The 18,883-nt window shown below is 36.9% G+C and overlaps 1 protein-coding gene across 1 annotated transcript in view; it reads right to left on the minus strand.

Annotated features, from left to right (window-relative positions):
* CFAP47 (cilia and flagella associated protein 47) overlaps positions 1–18,234 on the minus strand; it is a 261,632-nt gene extending 243,398 nt beyond the window's left edge. Inside the window, exons 1-15 of the mRNA XM_058800177.1 lie at positions 18,073–18,234; positions 15,443–15,594; positions 13,281–13,396; positions 11,112–11,250; positions 9,726–9,954; positions 9,048–9,202; positions 8,181–8,314; positions 7,354–7,589; positions 6,487–6,679; positions 4,162–4,375; positions 3,633–3,785; positions 2,788–2,977; positions 2,587–2,683; positions 1,151–1,367; positions 239–483 (exon numbers count right to left, since the gene is read on the minus strand). Coding sequence (XP_058656160.1) covers positions 239–483; positions 1,151–1,367; positions 2,587–2,683; positions 2,788–2,977; positions 3,633–3,785; positions 4,162–4,375; positions 6,487–6,679; positions 7,354–7,589; positions 8,181–8,314; positions 9,048–9,202; positions 9,726–9,954; positions 11,112–11,250; positions 13,281–13,396; positions 15,443–15,594; positions 18,073–18,234 — 2,632 coding nt within the window. The remainder of the gene's footprint in view (positions 1–238; positions 484–1,150; positions 1,368–2,586; positions 2,684–2,787; positions 2,978–3,632; positions 3,786–4,161; positions 4,376–6,486; positions 6,680–7,353; positions 7,590–8,180; positions 8,315–9,047; positions 9,203–9,725; positions 9,955–11,111; positions 11,251–13,280; positions 13,397–15,442; positions 15,595–18,072) is intronic.
* Positions 18,235–18,883: the final 649 nt, after the last annotated feature.

Here is an 18,883-nt window from a genome sequence, read left to right on the forward strand (position 1 = left end):
TTAGACAAGCACTGCTGGCTGGGCATGGAGGCAGGGAGCTGGACTGAGCCTGCATTCAGGGCAGGGCTTACACAGAGAATACTGCTGTGGTGCTGAGCTGTGACCTGATACTGCTTTTGGGACACACTGATATTGACAGAAATCTAAAAATATCGTTTGTAGCATCAGCTAAATGTTAGTCTTATATAATACTGTTGACACATAAGATACATACACACACTGTATTTGATTAGCATACCTCTGGCTGGCTGTATGGTAAATGCAGATTTTGTATCTTCATCTACAGGTTTCCAAATAAAGCCAGCAGGTTGGTTTCTGGGATTGCATACCCTCACAGTTCTTCTAAACTCTGTCCCTGCTAGGCAGCCAGAAACAGGACTCAAAATCACTTCCCTTCTAGACAGCTGAAGTTCAATAGGCTTTGCATGTGCAATTACCAGCACATGTCCAATGTGTTTGTTGTTTATTTTGTAACTGAAAGAGCTGTAACACAAAAATATTTATCTCTCAATATTTTTATGTATTTTCTCTGTTACATTCAGAGTAAAATTTACCTGAAATATAACCACTAGCAAGAAAACACTTAGTAATTGAGTGTAGACACAAGACTGACAAGAGAAAAGTTTGCAGTTGTTTTGCATACTACTTAAATCATGTCAGAAGTGAAGATCATCCTAAAGGATGATCAATCTCACACAGTCATTTTAAACTTAGAAAACATAGAGCTCATACCAGCAGACTAGAGAATAGTTTTTTTATACATTTTCCCATGATCTGCATTAAAAGACACGAGCATGGATGCAAGTGATGGAATTCTAAGCTGGAAATAGAACAGTATTTTCCATTAAAATTTCTCTTAGCAAATACACCATAATAACCAACTTTTTTCCCCTGATGCACCTCTACCTATATAAGGCTTTTCACAGGACAGATTTTTGTTTGTTCTGTAAAATCAAAAACAATAAACAGTATTGTACTAGGAAAACTCTGCAACATAAAACTGCATTGATTATTACAATGTCACCATAGATGAGTGTACACAATTAACAATTATCATGACTACACTTTAAAATCAACCAGGTGATTTTTTAAAAAAAATTTACTATTGCCAAGAAAATGTGTAAATCAAGACAAATATAAAAAGCCTTACTTTTTAAACATTCCAGCATTGATTGTCTCAAACACAACTGGAATATGGGTTTTTGTAAGAGGAGGCACCACCTGAGACAATGGAGATGTCTCCTGCAATTCTGCAACTTCAATCTCAACTTGTATCCAAATATGAACTGACAAATTATTGATGATGTGCAGCTCTTTGGTTGTTGTAGAATACACACAAACATCACCAAAATCTATAGTAGAAGGACCTGAATTATATAAGAAATAAGATCTTCAATATTAAAAGGTAAAAGCTAATGTAAGGAAACACAACTACTAAAATACTATGACCAAACTTCATAGTTCTTCAAATTACAAACTTAGCTACAAAAACCAGTGGTGGAACAAATTATCACTAAAATGTGGAAGTAAATATCATCTGTGTTCTGTGAGTGCTTTCAGCAGTACAAGCCAAAAGCCAGTGACATTTATTTTTTAATTGTGCTTGTTTTAGTCAACTGGTAAAACAGGAAATCAATGTGCTCACTACTAGCAGGACTATTAATAACAATAGATACTTCTTTTTGTTAAGCAGATATTTAAAATGACAAATTGTCACAAATTCACTGAAATTTTATGTATGCAACCTGTTGGTTTGCTCCCTGATGTGCAACCATTTGGTTTGATAATTCATGTCATGTGATGGTCACTTCAGTACCTAGTTTACTGCTTTCACCAGTTCTTAGGCTGTCTATTAACTTGAGTGCTCATGGCACTCATAAAACCCCTGACAAAACTCTCAGTACTTTTTGTATTATGATGTTTATCTTGTTCCTCCTTTCCCCAAGTACATCAGTTTACACAGCTACACTATTCAAGTCCTGGTTTGACTGAAACTTTTTAAAAGCCCAGGAAGTACTGAAAATTCTTTTTGCTGCAAAAAAATTTTACTGAAGAAAAGCTGACTTAAAAATAGACCTGTAACAGTAACAGATGTTGTTAATAAGTCACTAAGAAATTTTAGAAGGTGTTACTCCCCATCACAGAATATTGTCCTTGAATTATTTTGATGGAGAATCCTGAAGTTTTAGTTTTTGGGTGCATCAATCTTCACTGTTAATTCCCAGAAATATTCAGAGCACTTCCATGAATCTTGCTGATATTAATGCAGGTCCAGGTACTACCCACTAACAAGGCCTAAGGGGATGAGCAGCTCTCACACTATGCTGTGGTGATTTCTCTGTAAGAGGTTCTGATATGAGCAGGCTTCAAAGGAAACTCTTCTTTTCCATGTTGATACCTAATCATATCTCAGTATTTGCTGAGAATTACAAACTTTTAGTGAAATACTACTGTAGGTCTCAAGCTGCCAACCAAATTAAACTGTTTTCTGTTTAGGGTGAACAACTATAATCATAAAATGTGTTACTATACATAAGTGCTTTTATAACAACTATATGCATTTAGAAACCAAATTAAAATTCTTACCAATGAATATTTGATGAAGCTGTTTGTGTGTCAAAGTTAGACTACAATCTTCCTTCTCCTGGGGAGAAGTTGGCATAGGACTAAGCCAGCTCCAAACCTGTGATAGGCACAAGACACTTCCTCAGAGCAGGATCAAAATTCTTATGATTTCTTATATGGAAAGCACCTTATGCTCACATACTACTCAAACATTTAACTTACTCCTTTGTTTGTAGACTTAGAAACAATTTCTGCCAGTTTTCGACTAGTTAACATGCAATTGTCATCTGAAGGAAGTGTTTCAGGCTGTGGCTTCTCCATGGGAAAATCTGTGATTGAGATGTCTGGTGACTTAAGACCTTCAGCTGGTTTAATGCCTAAGCTCACAGGATTGTTATAAAAATAAAAATGCCTACAGGGAAGGAAAAAAAAGAATCTAGAAGTTTGAGCATTCCATCATCTACACATTAAATTATTTAATATTTTTAAACAAAACAATTAATATTTTAAGTAGGAATATTTCATTATTTAAAAACCCTCAAGCACAGAAAATACCTTGAAAATGCTTCTCTTATTTTGGTTTTTACTGTAAGATAAGTCTAGAGGACCAGTCAGATTAAAGGATTCCATCTGCTTCAGTGCACACAATATATAATAATTCACATATTGAATCTGTCACTTGGGGTGAGCTAGAAATCCTAGTTGGAAATACATATTTATTATATAAAGAGAATCCAAAACAGTCAATGATATGTTTTTTCCTATTAACCATAACCAAACATTCTCAAAACTTGACACCTTAATTTACGTTCACTTTAAGCTTAATTTCAAGTGCCTTGCCTCTAGCCCTACACTTTACCCAGGAAGTGATCTCGATGTGTCTGAATACTTGAAAAAAACAGGTTTTGAATACATTATAAATGAAAGTCCCAAGATCATAAGCATATTGGCATAGGACAAATTTAGGCATATGATCAGTGCCATCAAGTTAATTCTGCACATATAGTCACATATTTTGTGTATGAATGAGCCTAAAGTATTTATTTACCCTTTAACCCAAGTCTTACCTGGCAGCCTCTCTCTCTAAACGACGCTGTCTCAAATGGGAAATGAAGCGCATATAGTGTTTCTTATTTTCTTCTTTTAACAGTCGTTCAGAGTCAGTAAGAGCAAATTCTGGGTCCACATAATTATATCTCTCAGTCTTTGTGAAAATAGTCCTAAATATTTCAAGAGAATTGTAGTTTCATTACATATGTATTACGATACTGGGTCTTGCTAGAATGAAAACATAATTGATTTTGATATATATATATTTAATTTCAAACATTCTTTTTATCCCAGCTGATTATTAATATTTGACTTTGTAAATGCAACCATAAAAATGAAATATTGCAAGTGTAATAGCTACATTTATAGCTTCACATAAGAAAACTCAATAAATTTATGAGCAAGAGACTCAATAATGCAATGAATTTTAAAGTACTTTCAGCCTGAAAAAAACCCAGTGAACTGTCATATGAGTAACCAATCTTGATCTGCTATATGATACATATAAATGTGTGGGTTTAAATATTAGATTCACATAATTTTTACCTGTACTTTTTATTCCAATCACTAGGCCTGAGGCTGGCTGCACGGTCATTGGGAAAGGCTATAAGCGCGCCATCCTCACGATTCCTGTTTTTGCGGTGAGTATGGATTTGTGTTCGGAGTGATTTAAGGATTGCCACAGGTGCTGTTTCACTGAGCTGTCCTCTGCCACGAGCTACAAACTGTCCAGTTTCATTGGAAATCAGGGGTGTTAGACCTTCAAATTCAAATAAAACAAACTTGAGCTATTATTTTCTAAACAAAATTCAAAGTCTTGGAAAATACATCTAATTTACAATGGTCTACCCAGCAGCACAGCAGTCAGTGACCCATCCCATAGTGTTTTTCTCTTTACATTATGCCAAGAGCCAACTGCTTCCCTTGACCTGGATCACAGAAACAAAACCCAGAGCTCAAACCAGCTGTGTCCAGCTGTGATGCTATGTTTTGCACAGACATCATCAGACACCCAGAGCTGCCTGTCACAACACCAATCACAGTGTCCCAAAGCTTGTCTTAAGGGCTGCAAACAGAGGCATGAATTTTGACAAAATCTCCCAAGCTAGAACTACTAAAAAGACAGCTCAGATCTCTTTCGCTCTAGTTTTAAAAAAGCACAAATACATGAACATTTAAGAGAAAACTATGGCAGAAATAAGGTCAAACTTCAACTGCCCTTTCTTCCCTCACCTGCAAAAAAAAGAAAATTATCATGAAACATTTTTTTTACCCACTTTAGCCTTACTTTCATCCATCAACAAAAAATCAAAAACTACTTTCCATCTTCTAATTCATAGGAGTTATTAAAACTTTCACTGGCCAGAAAGGCACAGTTTGCAAGAAGCTTCATTCCTGTCTCTCCCCTGCCTTCACCTGAATACAGAGACAGAACTACACAAAGTCATTCACAGATACTGGGAGAAGGTAACAGAAAGATATAGAAGCATCTAGAAAAGGATTTTAAAACAAAATCATTTTTCTCCACACTTCAATGAAGCCGAAAAGCAAAACGTAGATACCTTTAGTAAGTTTTTATAAACCTGCAAATGGGACCAGAACAAAACATTAATAGAGCAAATGGTAGACAAGAGCATGTAGAAAGCCTGAAAAACTTGAATACTACATTAAATCTTTGATCCAAAAAAACCACTTCTTCTAATTGGGTTTCTGAAGCAGGAAAACTAAAGGAGCTCTGGATTTCAAAAATAAAACAAATTGCCAAACTTCAGTTTCTCATCAAACCATGGTTGACAGCCATGGATTGGAAATACCTTCCTGAAAGTAGCAGGAATGCCCACTGGTTTATTCCAGCACTTGTAGGCAGAACAACATGTTACCATGATTTCCAGTAACTTTCACTTTTTACTCCCCCACAATGGAAAAAAATGTTTCTCCTTAGGGAGTACATCTCAAGCTGGCAGCAGCTAAAGAGAATTCAAGTTCCACTCCTGATCCACCCACAGCCACCACATGCACCAGTGCACAGGTTGGGAGATTGCACTGGTGCTGCAGAGGCTGCAGCACATTTGATGTTAGAAAAAAATAATGTTTGCCAGGACAGGTTTATAATCCAGTGACAGCTTAGTCCAATCTACTGCAAAGTGGCTGTTTGTGGAAAACATTTGGGACACAAAGAACAAATCAAGGACTAATTATTGGATATCCTGAAAGACTGTTCATGCTGGCACAGGCTTCACTGGATGGGAAGAGTCAGTGGACACAGGAGCTGTAGCAGGTTGTATGAACTAGCGAGGTCATCTGGCAGCAGTAACTTTGAATCAATGAAGAATATTCTGTTATCTTTCCTAGTTCTTCCTGTGCTTTACATACCTCTCCATTCACTCCTGAAACATCTTAACACTGTGGCATGGCATTGCTTGCAAAAACTGAACCTTATAAATGTCAGATAATCATGTGATGAAAATTTATGCTTTAATAATTCAATTTTTGATAGAATTATGGAAGGGTGTACCATTATTTTAGCTTTTGTTTTGCAGTCTTACTACAGAATCACAGAATCACAGAAGTTCAAGACTGGAAGAGACCTATAAGATCATCAAGTCCAGCCGATGTTCTAACTGTTCAACTAGATCATGGCAGCAAGTGCCACATCCAGTCTTTTTTTGAATTCTTCAAGGGATGATGACTCCACCACCTCACTGGGTAAATGATTGGACCTATGTCATAAAACTGAGCATTCCCTCCAGTCCCAATGAGATATTACTTTTCACAAGCAAACTAAAAATAATTTAAAAATCACTTTTAAAAGGCTAAAAATGTGCTTTTAAAACATTTTATCACTTGTCACTTACATTTTTAGCATCTTACCAGGATTGACTGTGAATACAATGCTTGCTTGTTTCGATTTGCACACAGCATGTAAGGTCAAATAAATTTGATGAAAAGGTTTTGTCTTCAAAACATCTACATTTTTTTTATCTACTCCTGTACCAATGATATCAATAATTTGCTTCATCTCAAATTTTCCTATTTGATGTGGAGAAAATGAAATCATCACTTCCTGGAAAAGAAAACTCATTATGAGACATATGAGACAATAAAGAGTGAAGTTTTGTGTAATTCTCTATATGATTGAGTCTCTGAGTCACTTCTCTCCACACTTACCTCTAAGACAGGTATTCAAAACAGGTCTTGCAGAATATGCCAAGAGGCACATCAAAATTAGCAATATAAGGAAATATAAAAATGTGACACATAAAACACAACAAAGTCTCATTTTTTCAGTTCGGAGAGAAATCTTGTGCCCTGACTTACTGGTTGGGGAAATTGTAAATGTTTACATATTTGACTTACTGTTTGCCAAGTTTCTTCCATTAAAAAAAAAAATCTTTCTTGAGTATTTGTGATTTACTGAAACAAATTAAAAGTAATCTTCAAAAATATTTGCATATAAATCAATCTTCTCAAATCAGTAAAATAAAAAATTACAGATAGAAAAAATTCTGTAAAGTTGCCTTAGTACTCCAATCTTTTTTCCTAATTTAAAACAATATTTGTTGCTTCCTGGAGTAGGGAAAGAAAATTAGGGGACTGTAAAAACAATGTATTTATGGCTGATATTAAAAGCTATTGCTACTGAAATGAAATTCCTCTGGTTTACTTGCAAGAAATTCCACTGCAACCACTGTAAAATAATCTGCACAGTTACACAGCCAAAGAGAAAAAGGGAGTTACCTTTTCAGATTTTGTCTCAATATTTCCTCTTGCAGGAGAAACACTGAAGTGAGCAGTCTTGCGGAATCTGAACGCTACTGGAAGGAACTCGGATTCATTTTTCATTGTGCATGCAACTTGTGTTTTTTCACCCAAATAACAGTCCTCAAAATTAATTTCTGTTCCTGGCTTAAAAGTTAATATCACAGGAAAGCCAGAACCCATCAAAGCTAAGTCCACATAGCGAGAATCACTGCCTGCATTAGACAAACACAAAAACAAGCAAACAAACATAATCCCTCTCACATCCATATCTCACTAACAGGAAAGTCATCCTGTAGTTGTACAGTCACAAAAACAAAATAATGCTACAAACCAGTATGTTTTATAATGCAGTTTTTATAAACCTAACACAGAGATTTTTACTTCTAATAGCTGTTAGATAATGCATTCCCTCAGTAAGAAAGTTGAGGATGAACAAACATGGACTTGAAAATGCACAAAACTGGTATTACAGAAGTGTTAGTGACGAGCAAATGACTGAGGGTGTTTTATTTCATTCAAATATTTGCATTTATAATTATTATAATTTATAATAAAATGATAGGTGTTCATTAATGACACACATAAATCCTTCCTCTCTACTCACTGTTCAAAGAGGTTTTAGCACTGAAGCATTCAAGATGCAAGTTTATTTATTTGGGTTGATATAAACAAACATACAAAACAGGTTTACCATAAAACTATTAAGACAACCAAGATTCTTTTTTTAAGTTTAAAAAGTCAAAATACACAGTTTTATCATCCTCATATACATTTCTGATGGTGACTATCCATTTCTAACATACTTGTGGTTGCTGTGGCACCACCACTGAGGTTCTGCAGAGAGCCACCTCTCTTCCCAGCAGTTTCAAATCTCAGAAACACGACATAATCTTGAACTGGTGATGCATCATTAACTTCAAAGTCTCTTTCAAATTTCCTGGAAGAGCCACAATCTCAAATTAAAAGATGGTAAAAAAAATAAACCTCCAAACCCAACCCACAAAAAAATCAAGACATATTTTTGAACTCCCAGTCTGTCTTCTTTGTTGTGAGTAACAGCTTGAACAAATTATCTTTATGCTTCCTTTCAGAAAATGCAAATAACATTTAAGCTCATCAGTATTTGTGTGCTTATTATATTGGTAATTTGATAGCTTTTCCAGTCTTCAACAGTTTTCTAAACTAATATCACATGCATAATAATTACCTGTATTGAATTTAAGTAGGGGAAAATGGCAAGAGAGCATTTGCTTTTTCTTTTCCTCATCTAAAAACAAATGTTTATTTATGTTTAGTTTTGACTTTTGCTTTGGGTTTGATTTTTTTATGAGATGACAGCTCTCTGAAATGTTTCACTCTCTTGCTCCTTAATATGCAGCAAAATCAAATAAAATTCTTATTCTCATAAAACCGTCTTAACCAATTCTTGGTCCAAATATACCCTTAGGGTATTATAAAACATAAAATCATAGAAACGCTTCCGGCCTTGCTTTCTTATTTGCAGAATCACAAGAAACTTCTTTTAACACACATAAATACATAAGAAGCCACTCAGAAATAATTTGCAGACATATTAATTCAAAATTTTCTCTAACACAGCAACAGAACAGAACAGTGTAGACCAACCAGCTTGTGTATGTGTGTGCATTTAATTGGTATCACTCACTCACTTTGGACTAAAGCAGACTGTAATCAAAGATTTTTCATAAGGCTCCAAAGTTCCTTGATTGGGAGCACACAAGATCAAGGTGGAAACATCTACATCTTTAGTTTTCAGGCTTAAGTCATATAAAACAGCATCTGTACTCCCCTGAAGATCTGTCCCCTAAAAAAAAATCAAAATATTGAATAGTTCAGCTTGTTCTGCTTTCCTTTTTGCGTTTGTTTTTATTCCTACACATACATTTTCACATATAAAAAATAGAAAGACATAATACAGAAAATGGCAATCACTTAGTTACACAGCACATGGCTGTAACTAAATGTAACTAAAGTAACCAATTTTTAAATCAATTTCATGTCAATGTTTTGAATCCTCTTTTTTAAACATTATTCTCAGATTATTTCACTATCTGAGAAAAACAAGTGAAATCACAGATTATTAATATCTTAGAACTCAAATTTTATTTTGATAACTCCTAGTAAATAATAACTGAAAAACTCAATTCTAGGGTTAAACTGAAATAAAAAAACGTGTTGGCTGGACAGATGTTTCAGAAAGCCTATTGACCAGGAAATAGTATGACACAGTAAACAATACTAGAAGACAAATGTTGAGAAATAAAAAATGCAAAAGCAGAAATGAAAACAAGTTTTCAGCTAAAAGAAGAACCAGAGCAGTTTCTTACCATCTCTCCTCCAATGGCATTGTCTTCCAGTACTGCTACCCAATCCATACACTCAGGGCTTTCATTGTATAAATATATTTGTTCTGTCTTTGAAGTCCCAAAGTAAAGAGGTCCAAAGTTAATGCACTTCAGTACTTTTCCACAATTCACTCCAAGAACTTTAAGAACTTGTTCAACCACAACACCTCTGACCCATACTTCAGTGCAGCCACGACTTTCCAACTCCACTCTGCCAATAAGAGCAGCAGGCAGCAAGAGGTAATGTAGAGAAGAGTTAGAAATAATCAGTTTGGTTAGTTTTATTTTGTATTAGAATCTGTGCCAAAAAAAAAAATTACGCAATCCAAGCATTCAAATCACTGGCTTTCCTAGATAAACTAAGTGGGAGAGCAGGACAAATGAGCATGTCCGTGACAATGCCCTAACAGGAATATCACCAATCAGGAAAAATCACACATTACATGATGGAGTTTTGCGTTTGATTTCATTTTCAGACTTTTTTAAATGTTCGAAATGACAGAAGTACAAGGAATCAGGAGGTGTGCACAAACAACATACACTGCTCTTATCCCTCAGAGTCTTTGTATCTAAATACCAATCTCAGCATATAATACCTAATTTTCTTATAGGGAACAGGAGGTAGAAGTTCATCTGAATAAGCAGGAAATAACTGCAGCTATTCCTGCCTGGAAGCTTGATCTTGATGATTCCAAAAATCACCAACACAAAACACGCAACAAATGAACCACTCCCTATTCCCATACTGCCCGGAGGGGTTGTGGACTCCCCACCCCTGGAAGTGTTCAGGGACAGACTGGATGAGCAACCTGGTCTGGAGGAAAGTCCCTGCCCACGGCAGAGGGGTTGGAAATACAGGATTTTAAAGTCCCTTCCAAGCCAAACCATGCTGGGATTCTATAAGATATGCATTTAAAAGCAATCTACTCCAGTGGTGCAAATACATTCCCTCCAGTGAAAATAAGATACTCCAAATAACACCAAAATGTGTCTGGGATTCCTAAAACACATAGAGTTAAAAGAAAACATGCAGTTACAGAAGGTAAGAAAATAAAGGATCACAGGATGTGCAGAAAGGTAACAGGTACAAAAGCTCCTAGTTATTTTTATTCTGAGAAATGTGCAAACATCCCAGATCATTACAAATTATGAAAAATTTTTATTAACACAGCCAGGTATACAATTTATGCCTAACTTTTCTGTGGAGATACTGTAACAATCAAATTAATTTAATAAAACTAAATATTAAAGACAGCAACTGACACTTAGGAACTTAATTTTTTAGATAAACATTCACAGTAAAGTTTAGAATTAATAACAGACAAAACCAGAATTTACAGAGCTGTATTTCTTCAGTCACACACTCACTTCATCATTTCTTTGATGACTCCAGGTACATCTGTGCAGACATCCACTCGAATTTTCCTTGTAGATTTTGGCTTTACGACTCCTCTGAGAGGTTTTATGTTAAGCAGGACCACCCCATCATATGATATTTTAAATACACCTAAAAAAACCCAGAGCAATCAACAGAATGCTATACTATATAAAGCTGTAGATTTATGCTTCTATTACACGCTTGAAATTACACAACACATAATGCAAATGTTCACAAGCAGTATTTCTTCCTATGAAAACAGGAAACATAGATTTTAACTTTTTACAAGGTGTTTCTAAGCAAGAGTAGATCAAAATTTTCAGGATTTCTTTAATTATTACACCCACGTGTCCAATTCCATTTTTTAAGCTGTGATTGTAACAGGAAAGGTACTAACATTCCACGGAAAAGTGACTATATCATGAAGTAGCTGTAAATAACATCTGCAAGTTACACAAAGCTCTAAGAAGCTACAGGTGCCAAAAAGTAAAGTGCATACTGCAGGGTAACAACAGTTCCTGTTATTTGGTCCACACCCAAGACAAATTACTCCAGAAGAGAACAGTAAATATTTCTAGGTTATATATTATCTGACATTATAAAATATAAAAATAAATATAAAAATAAATTGTTTCAAATGTACGAAAAGTTCACTCTTTGATTTAATATAAAAGATAATCTCTGATATGAGATCAGAAGCAGGACCAAAGGACTCCTTCAGTGCATGGAAAGACAGGTGAAATGCAATCCTTGAGTCTCAGGCCAGCACAGAGCACCTCCTGCTCAGAGTTTATGTGCTGCCTGTTACTGTGACCTGCTGTGTTATCATTTACAGAGCCTGCAGAAACACAGATTCAGCTGCTCTCCCCTTGCCTGTCCCCAAGACATCCTTTGCCAACCATCACTTTCTTTCTAATTTTCATCCAATCCTATAAAACTCCACCAATGCAGCCTGCATGTACCATGCAACAGAATTTATAACTAGAAACAGTTCTCTACACAATATGAAAAAAGTAATTATCACACAACTTAGTTGTAGAAGTAAATATATATATATGTAAGTAGGTTATCTCATTTTCTTTACCTAATCATAATTGCTCAAAACATTAAGTTAGCATATATGAGAAAGACCTGATTATATAAACAACATACTACATCTTTAAGATGAACTGGCTAGGAAAAACACCCACAATAATTTCTCCATTAACTTCATGGGAAAAAAAAAAAAAAAAAGATTTGCTTCTGAAAAATTCTTCTTCATCTAGACAGAAATTTGCTTTTTTTTATTTTGTTTTTTTTTTTATACTGTAACTCTGTGTTTCTGTAATCATGTATTTTCTCTTGGTACAATATTTCATATGAAAACCTAGGGGAGAAATTTTCCCACAACTTTGGCCTAAAGCAAAGAAAAAGAAAGTCTTTAATGTAACAAGCAGCTGTACAAATGAGGAACAAAAATAATTAATTGCCTTAAATTTGTTGTTTGAAACTCAGCATAGTTGCAACCCTGCCTCTGGAGAAAGGTATTTGCGACTCTCTCCAGTGCAAAAGGCAGCCAAACAGGTTATTTGGATCACATAAACATTCTTAAACTGCTTTGTCCATATTTTTTACTCTCCTTGGAATAGCTGCTGACAGAAATTTAAGGATGTGCCTGTTGTAAAGCTGCAGGATTTCAAAAGCTATGGCAGCAAGATAAAAGGCCTCTCATTATCTTCTAGCAACAAATACAATTCAATTCCCATCACAGGGGATTTCAGCTGACAAAGTTCAGGGACTTGCAGTTGTTTATTCAAGAGACAGGTCTGGGGATCACAGCAGCACAAAGCAAGAGCAGATGTGATTTGCTGCTGTCTATGCTGGGCACAATAAGGCAATGAGCAACTATAACTTTTACATCTTCCAAATAGGACTCAAAAGTAGAGAACTCATAAAATTTTCTAAGTTGTAAAGTATTTTTTTCTTTCCTACATGGAAATATAGTACTGGCTACATGAACAGTGAGCTGTGTACAACACCTGCAGCTACAATACTCATCATCTGCATAACCCAAAATCCCAGTTAATTGCTACCTGGTCACTGAAGTATTGACTTGCATAAAATTACTTTTTTCAGTAAAGTAAAATATTTGTATGATTTAATGCATACTTAATATTTACCTGCTATTGTTCCACGGTTAGAAATACTAATCTGTTTAGTAACTAGTTTACTGTTTGCAATCATTTCACCAAAATTAACCTCTGACTGTATTTCCAGATCACAGTATGGAATCAATCTGCAGAGAAAAGACAAGACATTATTTCCCAAAACTTGAAAATACCTTTGCATTTTAAAAGAAATTTGATTAAGCACTCCAGTGGAAGAGAGTTCTCTTTTTGTACCAGTTCTCCTATCAAGGTTTTGGCAACTCACTTCAGCTCTTCAGCACACACAGGGAAGATCTAAGAGAGAGGTTCTTATCTATCAGCCTGTTTAATGACTCAGTAGTCTAACTTTAAAACAATATAGCTATATATGATTTGTCAAAATTGAATGCACACATTTCTATTTCATCTTAAATACTTCATTACGGTATTTTAAGTAAAACTATCCTGAGTTAGTTGCATCACAAGACCAAATAATTCACCACAATTCATTATGAGCTGCCTGAACTAAAAGCAGAGAAGTAATTCCAGTTTACAGTTTTGTGTTTGATACATACTTTATGTGACTTCAACAAGAGACAGAAGTGGGTAATGACACAAGCCATGAGCTACTTCTATTATTTATTTAAGAACCTCAGCCAGTGAGATGACATCACTGCATTGAGTACTTTTTAACCATAATGGAAAGATCATGCCTCAGGAAACTTGTATTTTAAACACTCCAATTTTTAACACAATGACACCTGTGATCTCACATAAACTGTGTTTCAAATCAACTGGAATTTTAAATCAGCACAACAGTCTGTCTTCTCTTAGCCACAAACAGGAACCTGCAGGAGCAATTCCATCTCTGTGTCACATACAGTACAGAAGAAATAATGGAGAAGAAAAATAAATATAATAGGTCAAGCAAGGTAGACCCTGCCCAAATACTCTACTGCATAAAGAGGAGGGGAGAGGGAAAGAAGGGACAGAGAAAAAAATTAATCAAGAAATGCCACCATAGAATTTGCTTTCAGGAGTTTCAATACACTTTTTAATTTTCTTTGTCAATTAACTGTAATGTAAAAAAATAGTTTTATAAATTCTTGAAAGACATGATGCTAGACCAGCAGGATGTGGCAAAAATATAGCAAAAAATAATAGGAATTAGCTATCAAGGCTAGAGTACACTCTAGCAATTGTAAAAATTTGTAAACAATTGTAAAAATTTTACTTTCCAAATATCCAGACATTCTTACAAGAAGCTTTATTGGAAGAATGAAACAGAAGCATTTCTCCTTTCAAGATACAAGTATCCTCTTTCCCAAGTGGACAGAAATAAGGATATATTCTAAAAATAATGAGATTTTCTAATAGACCTGCAAAAAGGAGGTAGTCAAGTTAAAAGGTTTGGGGTTACTGTTTTAATACAGTGTGAGGTTTATTTGTTTGCTGTGGTTTGCTGGTTGGGGTTTTTCCATGAATCTGGAATTTACTGCTTTTGCATGACACAAAATACATTTGGAAAATATTGATTAAAAAAAATCATATAGTAAACTTGTTTTTCCAAACACATAAAAAATTAATTATAAACGCCTGTCAATGTTTCCCTTGAAAAAGACACTTAAACATGAAGATGTGAAATGTTTTAATTTATTGCAAGTCCTTTCCAGAAAGGAGTCACTGGTAGCATTATCATCCTAAGTGGCTTTACCTGACAATACTAGTCTGATAAAAATTTTCAAAAATCCTTGAACAAGTGACATTGCTCTAAAACATGCACTGTATTTTTAGAATTAGGCAAGATATGTTTCACTATAATCCAGATTTACAATTGTAATGGACAATTACTGTAAAGTCTTCCATATCAGTGATTCAGTATGAACAGAAGACATTGAGTAGTTGTTGGCATGTTTAATAATACAGCACTCAAAGTTATCAACATTATCAAAAAAAAGTTAGAATAAGGCAAAACTAAAAATCCAGATTCTATGATTTTACAGGGATATGACCCCAATGAATTTCTTATTCTTGGACTGCTCTGAAAAAAAAAAAGAAAAATCTTACTTTTCTAAGAAAATTAACTGTTTGTTTTCTATGCAATTGACAGAAAGCCATAACTGACATGCAGAAGTAAACTTTCCACATTAAACTGCAAATATTAACAGCAGTTCATAAACTTTTAAATATCATACCCAAGCACAGGGATATGAACTATGTCATCATCTACTAAAAGAGTAAGTTTATCCTGATGATTTTCTGCACACTTGGGAGTGTATTCCACAACAGCTTTAACTTGAAGTCCAGATGCAAGGAGTTTTTCTGGATTTTCCACAATCAATTTAAACTGTAATTAAAAAAAAAAAAAAAGTGTTTTTAATTGTTACACATTTCTAGATTAAGAAGAATATGCATGTAGTTTATTTTCAGAAGAACACAAAGATTGATTTAAAACTTACCATAAACTTATATGCAGGATTTTATAATTTCACCTCCCTATTTATTGTTCAAACATTTTATAGGAAAAGAGAAAGACAATGAATTAGCCAAATTTTCTAGTCCTTCCAAGAGAGCTGCAAAAAAACCTTCTGAAGCAACACAAAATTAAATCAGCTATTTCTCAGTGAAGAATATATTTAGTGCCTGAGAAAATAGTTCAAAGCAACAAAAGGGGAGAAGGTAAGGGTTTCCTCTAGGTCTGATTGAAATCAACAGAAAGTCTCACTGCTCATTGAAAATCTGCTTGGACAGCCCAAGGCACCTCCAGTGCTGGGAGTCAAATGAAAGAGAAGAAATCCAGAAGGATGGAAAGCACTCTTTCCTCTCTCAAAAAAATTATACTGGACTTGTTGTCAGCATCTGTTTAAATAAAACACCTCCCACACCTTTCCTTGAGCAGAAGAAACAAGTAACCCACTAGCACATAGAGGGAAATCCAGCATTTCCCACATTCTTAGGAAAGCCTCAAAGTAAATCTAGAGCTTCTCTGGTGGCTCAGTCTACTTAAAATTCACATTACCCCATGCACAGTGGGCTTCTGTGGAGTTTAAATATGTTTTATTTTTGAAAGGCAGTTTTCCCAGTATTCTCTAAGTTTCCTGTTCTAGTTTATGTTTTAAATATGCAAACATAATTTACTACTTGCTGTTTCTGTTGCCCTATTCCTTTAGAATCCTCATAGCAGCATAAATACTCAGCTAAAGGAGATTTATGTCATGCACATCATGATTATGGGCTTGATATAGAAAGAGTAGCCATGTATTAATTCTGAGGTGTGTAGAATCTCTGTTCTCTACAAAGACTTAAACATCCAAGCATATTCATTTTATACAAGGCAAAATTAGTATTTGGTAGTAGGAACATTCAATGAAGCCTATGGAAAACTGCTTGTGAGCTTTATTCCTTGGCCATGCACTATGACAGCTGAAGAAAGGTCATTTTTCAGTGCTTGCACTCTGTGCATGGAATGCACCAGACTGTATTTCAGAGGAGTCATACACTTCAGAGCCCTGTTATCACAGACAGCAACACAAGCTCTGGGAATGAGAAGGGGCAACACGACAGACCTTTCTGGAACTGAGGGTGTGAAGTGGAATCTTGTCCCCTTGCTGTCATCTTAGTAAATCTCATGTACAGTGCCATAAAAATACACAGCAAAAGGCAAGAGTTAATCACAGAGGGAAACACCACAAAACTCTGATTCAGTACCCTTTTCTCTTTCCTAAACCTGACTCTGCCCTTCTGCTTCTGGAGCACATGAAGAATTGCTAAGGCTGATGAAAAGTAACAAAACAGAATAAGCACATCCCTACCAAATCAAGCACTCTCAACAGTTTCCAGCTCATCCTTATTAAACTGAAGTCTTCAGCTACAGTTTAACAAGAATCAAGCTGCCACTCTTGCCCTGAAAAAGAAAGGCTCACTACTCAGATAGTGAAATTACTGAAGGTACCTCAATTGTCTGAAAATCAGATTGATGACTATCCTGAATTATTCATAGTTCAAGCTGCTATGAACAAAAGGCAACATCAGCTTCTGTTCAACCTCTGATGCCAATTCAACCCAATCTTTTGATCTGAATTTTAGCATAATTTACCAACAATAAACCAATAACCACAGCAGGCTTTTGCTGGAGCCACATGAGATACAAGGACTCAACTGGTTAGAATTCTAGAGATGCATTTGCCTTTTAAAGGCCTGGACACGCAATGACTTTTCCAGAATTTATCAGATGTTATTAATAGCAATCATACTATCTTGAGAAAAGATTGCAAATATCCTCTTTTCTGAGAAAGCTTAAAACTCCTCTTTTCTGAGAAAGCTTAAACCTCCTCTTTTCTGAGAAAGCTCTCAGCAAGCAAGCACCCCAAGGGGACTATTCCACTCAAAAAACCTTAAAAGTATACAACTTAGAAATGAGGTAAGAGAGCTGTCACTTCCCAGATTTGGTGTTCCCAGCACAGCAAAGTGACCCATTTTAACAGAATGTTCCCTGAAATTACAAGGAACTCGTGGGCTTCTTGCAGGATGAATTCTGGAGTGCACAAAGCCGGATTTGCTGCCAACAAGGGATTTGATCACAGAACCACTCGGGCTGGAAAAGCCCTCCAGCACCATCAAGTCCAACTGTTAATGGCTGATGAAGTAAGGAAAGCCTATTTATTTGTAGTGAAACTGCGGATTTAAGAAAGAAGGAAGCTCTCTCTAAGCTGCTCACAGCCTCGGTAGAACAGAGAACCGGGAAGCTCAGGGTTCCCTTCGTTCTGTTCCCGCTGTTCCCGCAGGCTGGAGCGGTGCGAGGCCGCTGCTCGCGGCCGGCCCTCACCTGGGGCTCCTGTGGCGGCAGCAGCCGCAGGTGGCAGGCGCCCGCCCGCAGGTTCTGCACGGTGAGCGCGGCGCGGTAGGAGCTCCCCGGCACGGCGTCGGTGAAGCGCAGCACGCCCGGGGCGATGCGCACCCCGCACACGTCCCGCCATCGCTCCGCCATGGCCTGCCCGGCCGCCCGCTTAGCAACGGCCGCCTAGCAACGGACGCGGAAAAAACAACCAATGGCAGCAGGAGGCGAGGGCGGGCTCGGGTGAACTCGGCTGGGTTCGGCTCTGTCCGGCAGAGCAGGGATGGGCTCGGCTCGGCTCGGCTCATCTCGGCTCTGTCCGGCTGGGTTCGGCTCTGTCCGGCAGAGCAGGGATGGGCTCGGCTCGGCTCATCACGGCTCGGTCCGGCTGGGTTCGGCTCCGTCCGGCGGGTTTCGGCTCTGTCCAGCCGGGCAGGGATCGGTTCGGCTCGGCTCGGCTCGGCTCATCTCGGTTCGGCTCGGCTCGGCTCGGCCCGGCCCGGCCCGGCTCGACCTGACCCGACCCGACCAGGCCCGGCTGGGCTTGGCTCGGCCGGGCTCGGAACAGGTGACACAGGAGCGTGTTCAGGTGGAGTCTCAGTGTCTCCAGACAGGAGGACTTCTTGCCCTCCCTGGGCAGCCTGTTCCAGTGCTCCGGCACCTTCAACATAAAGTTCTCCCTCATGTTGAGGTGGAACTTCTTTTGTGTTAGTTATGGCCGTTGCCCCTCGTTCTGTCGCTGTGTAGCACTGAAGAGTCTGTGACCGCCCTCTTGGCACCTACTTTGACATATTTGTGTGCA

This window comes from Ammospiza caudacuta, chromosome 2, assembly GCF_027887145.1.
Source record: "Ammospiza caudacuta isolate bAmmCau1 chromosome 2, bAmmCau1.pri, whole genome shotgun sequence".
NCBI classification, from domain to species: Eukaryota; Metazoa; Chordata; class Aves; order Passeriformes; family Passerellidae; genus Ammospiza; species Ammospiza caudacuta.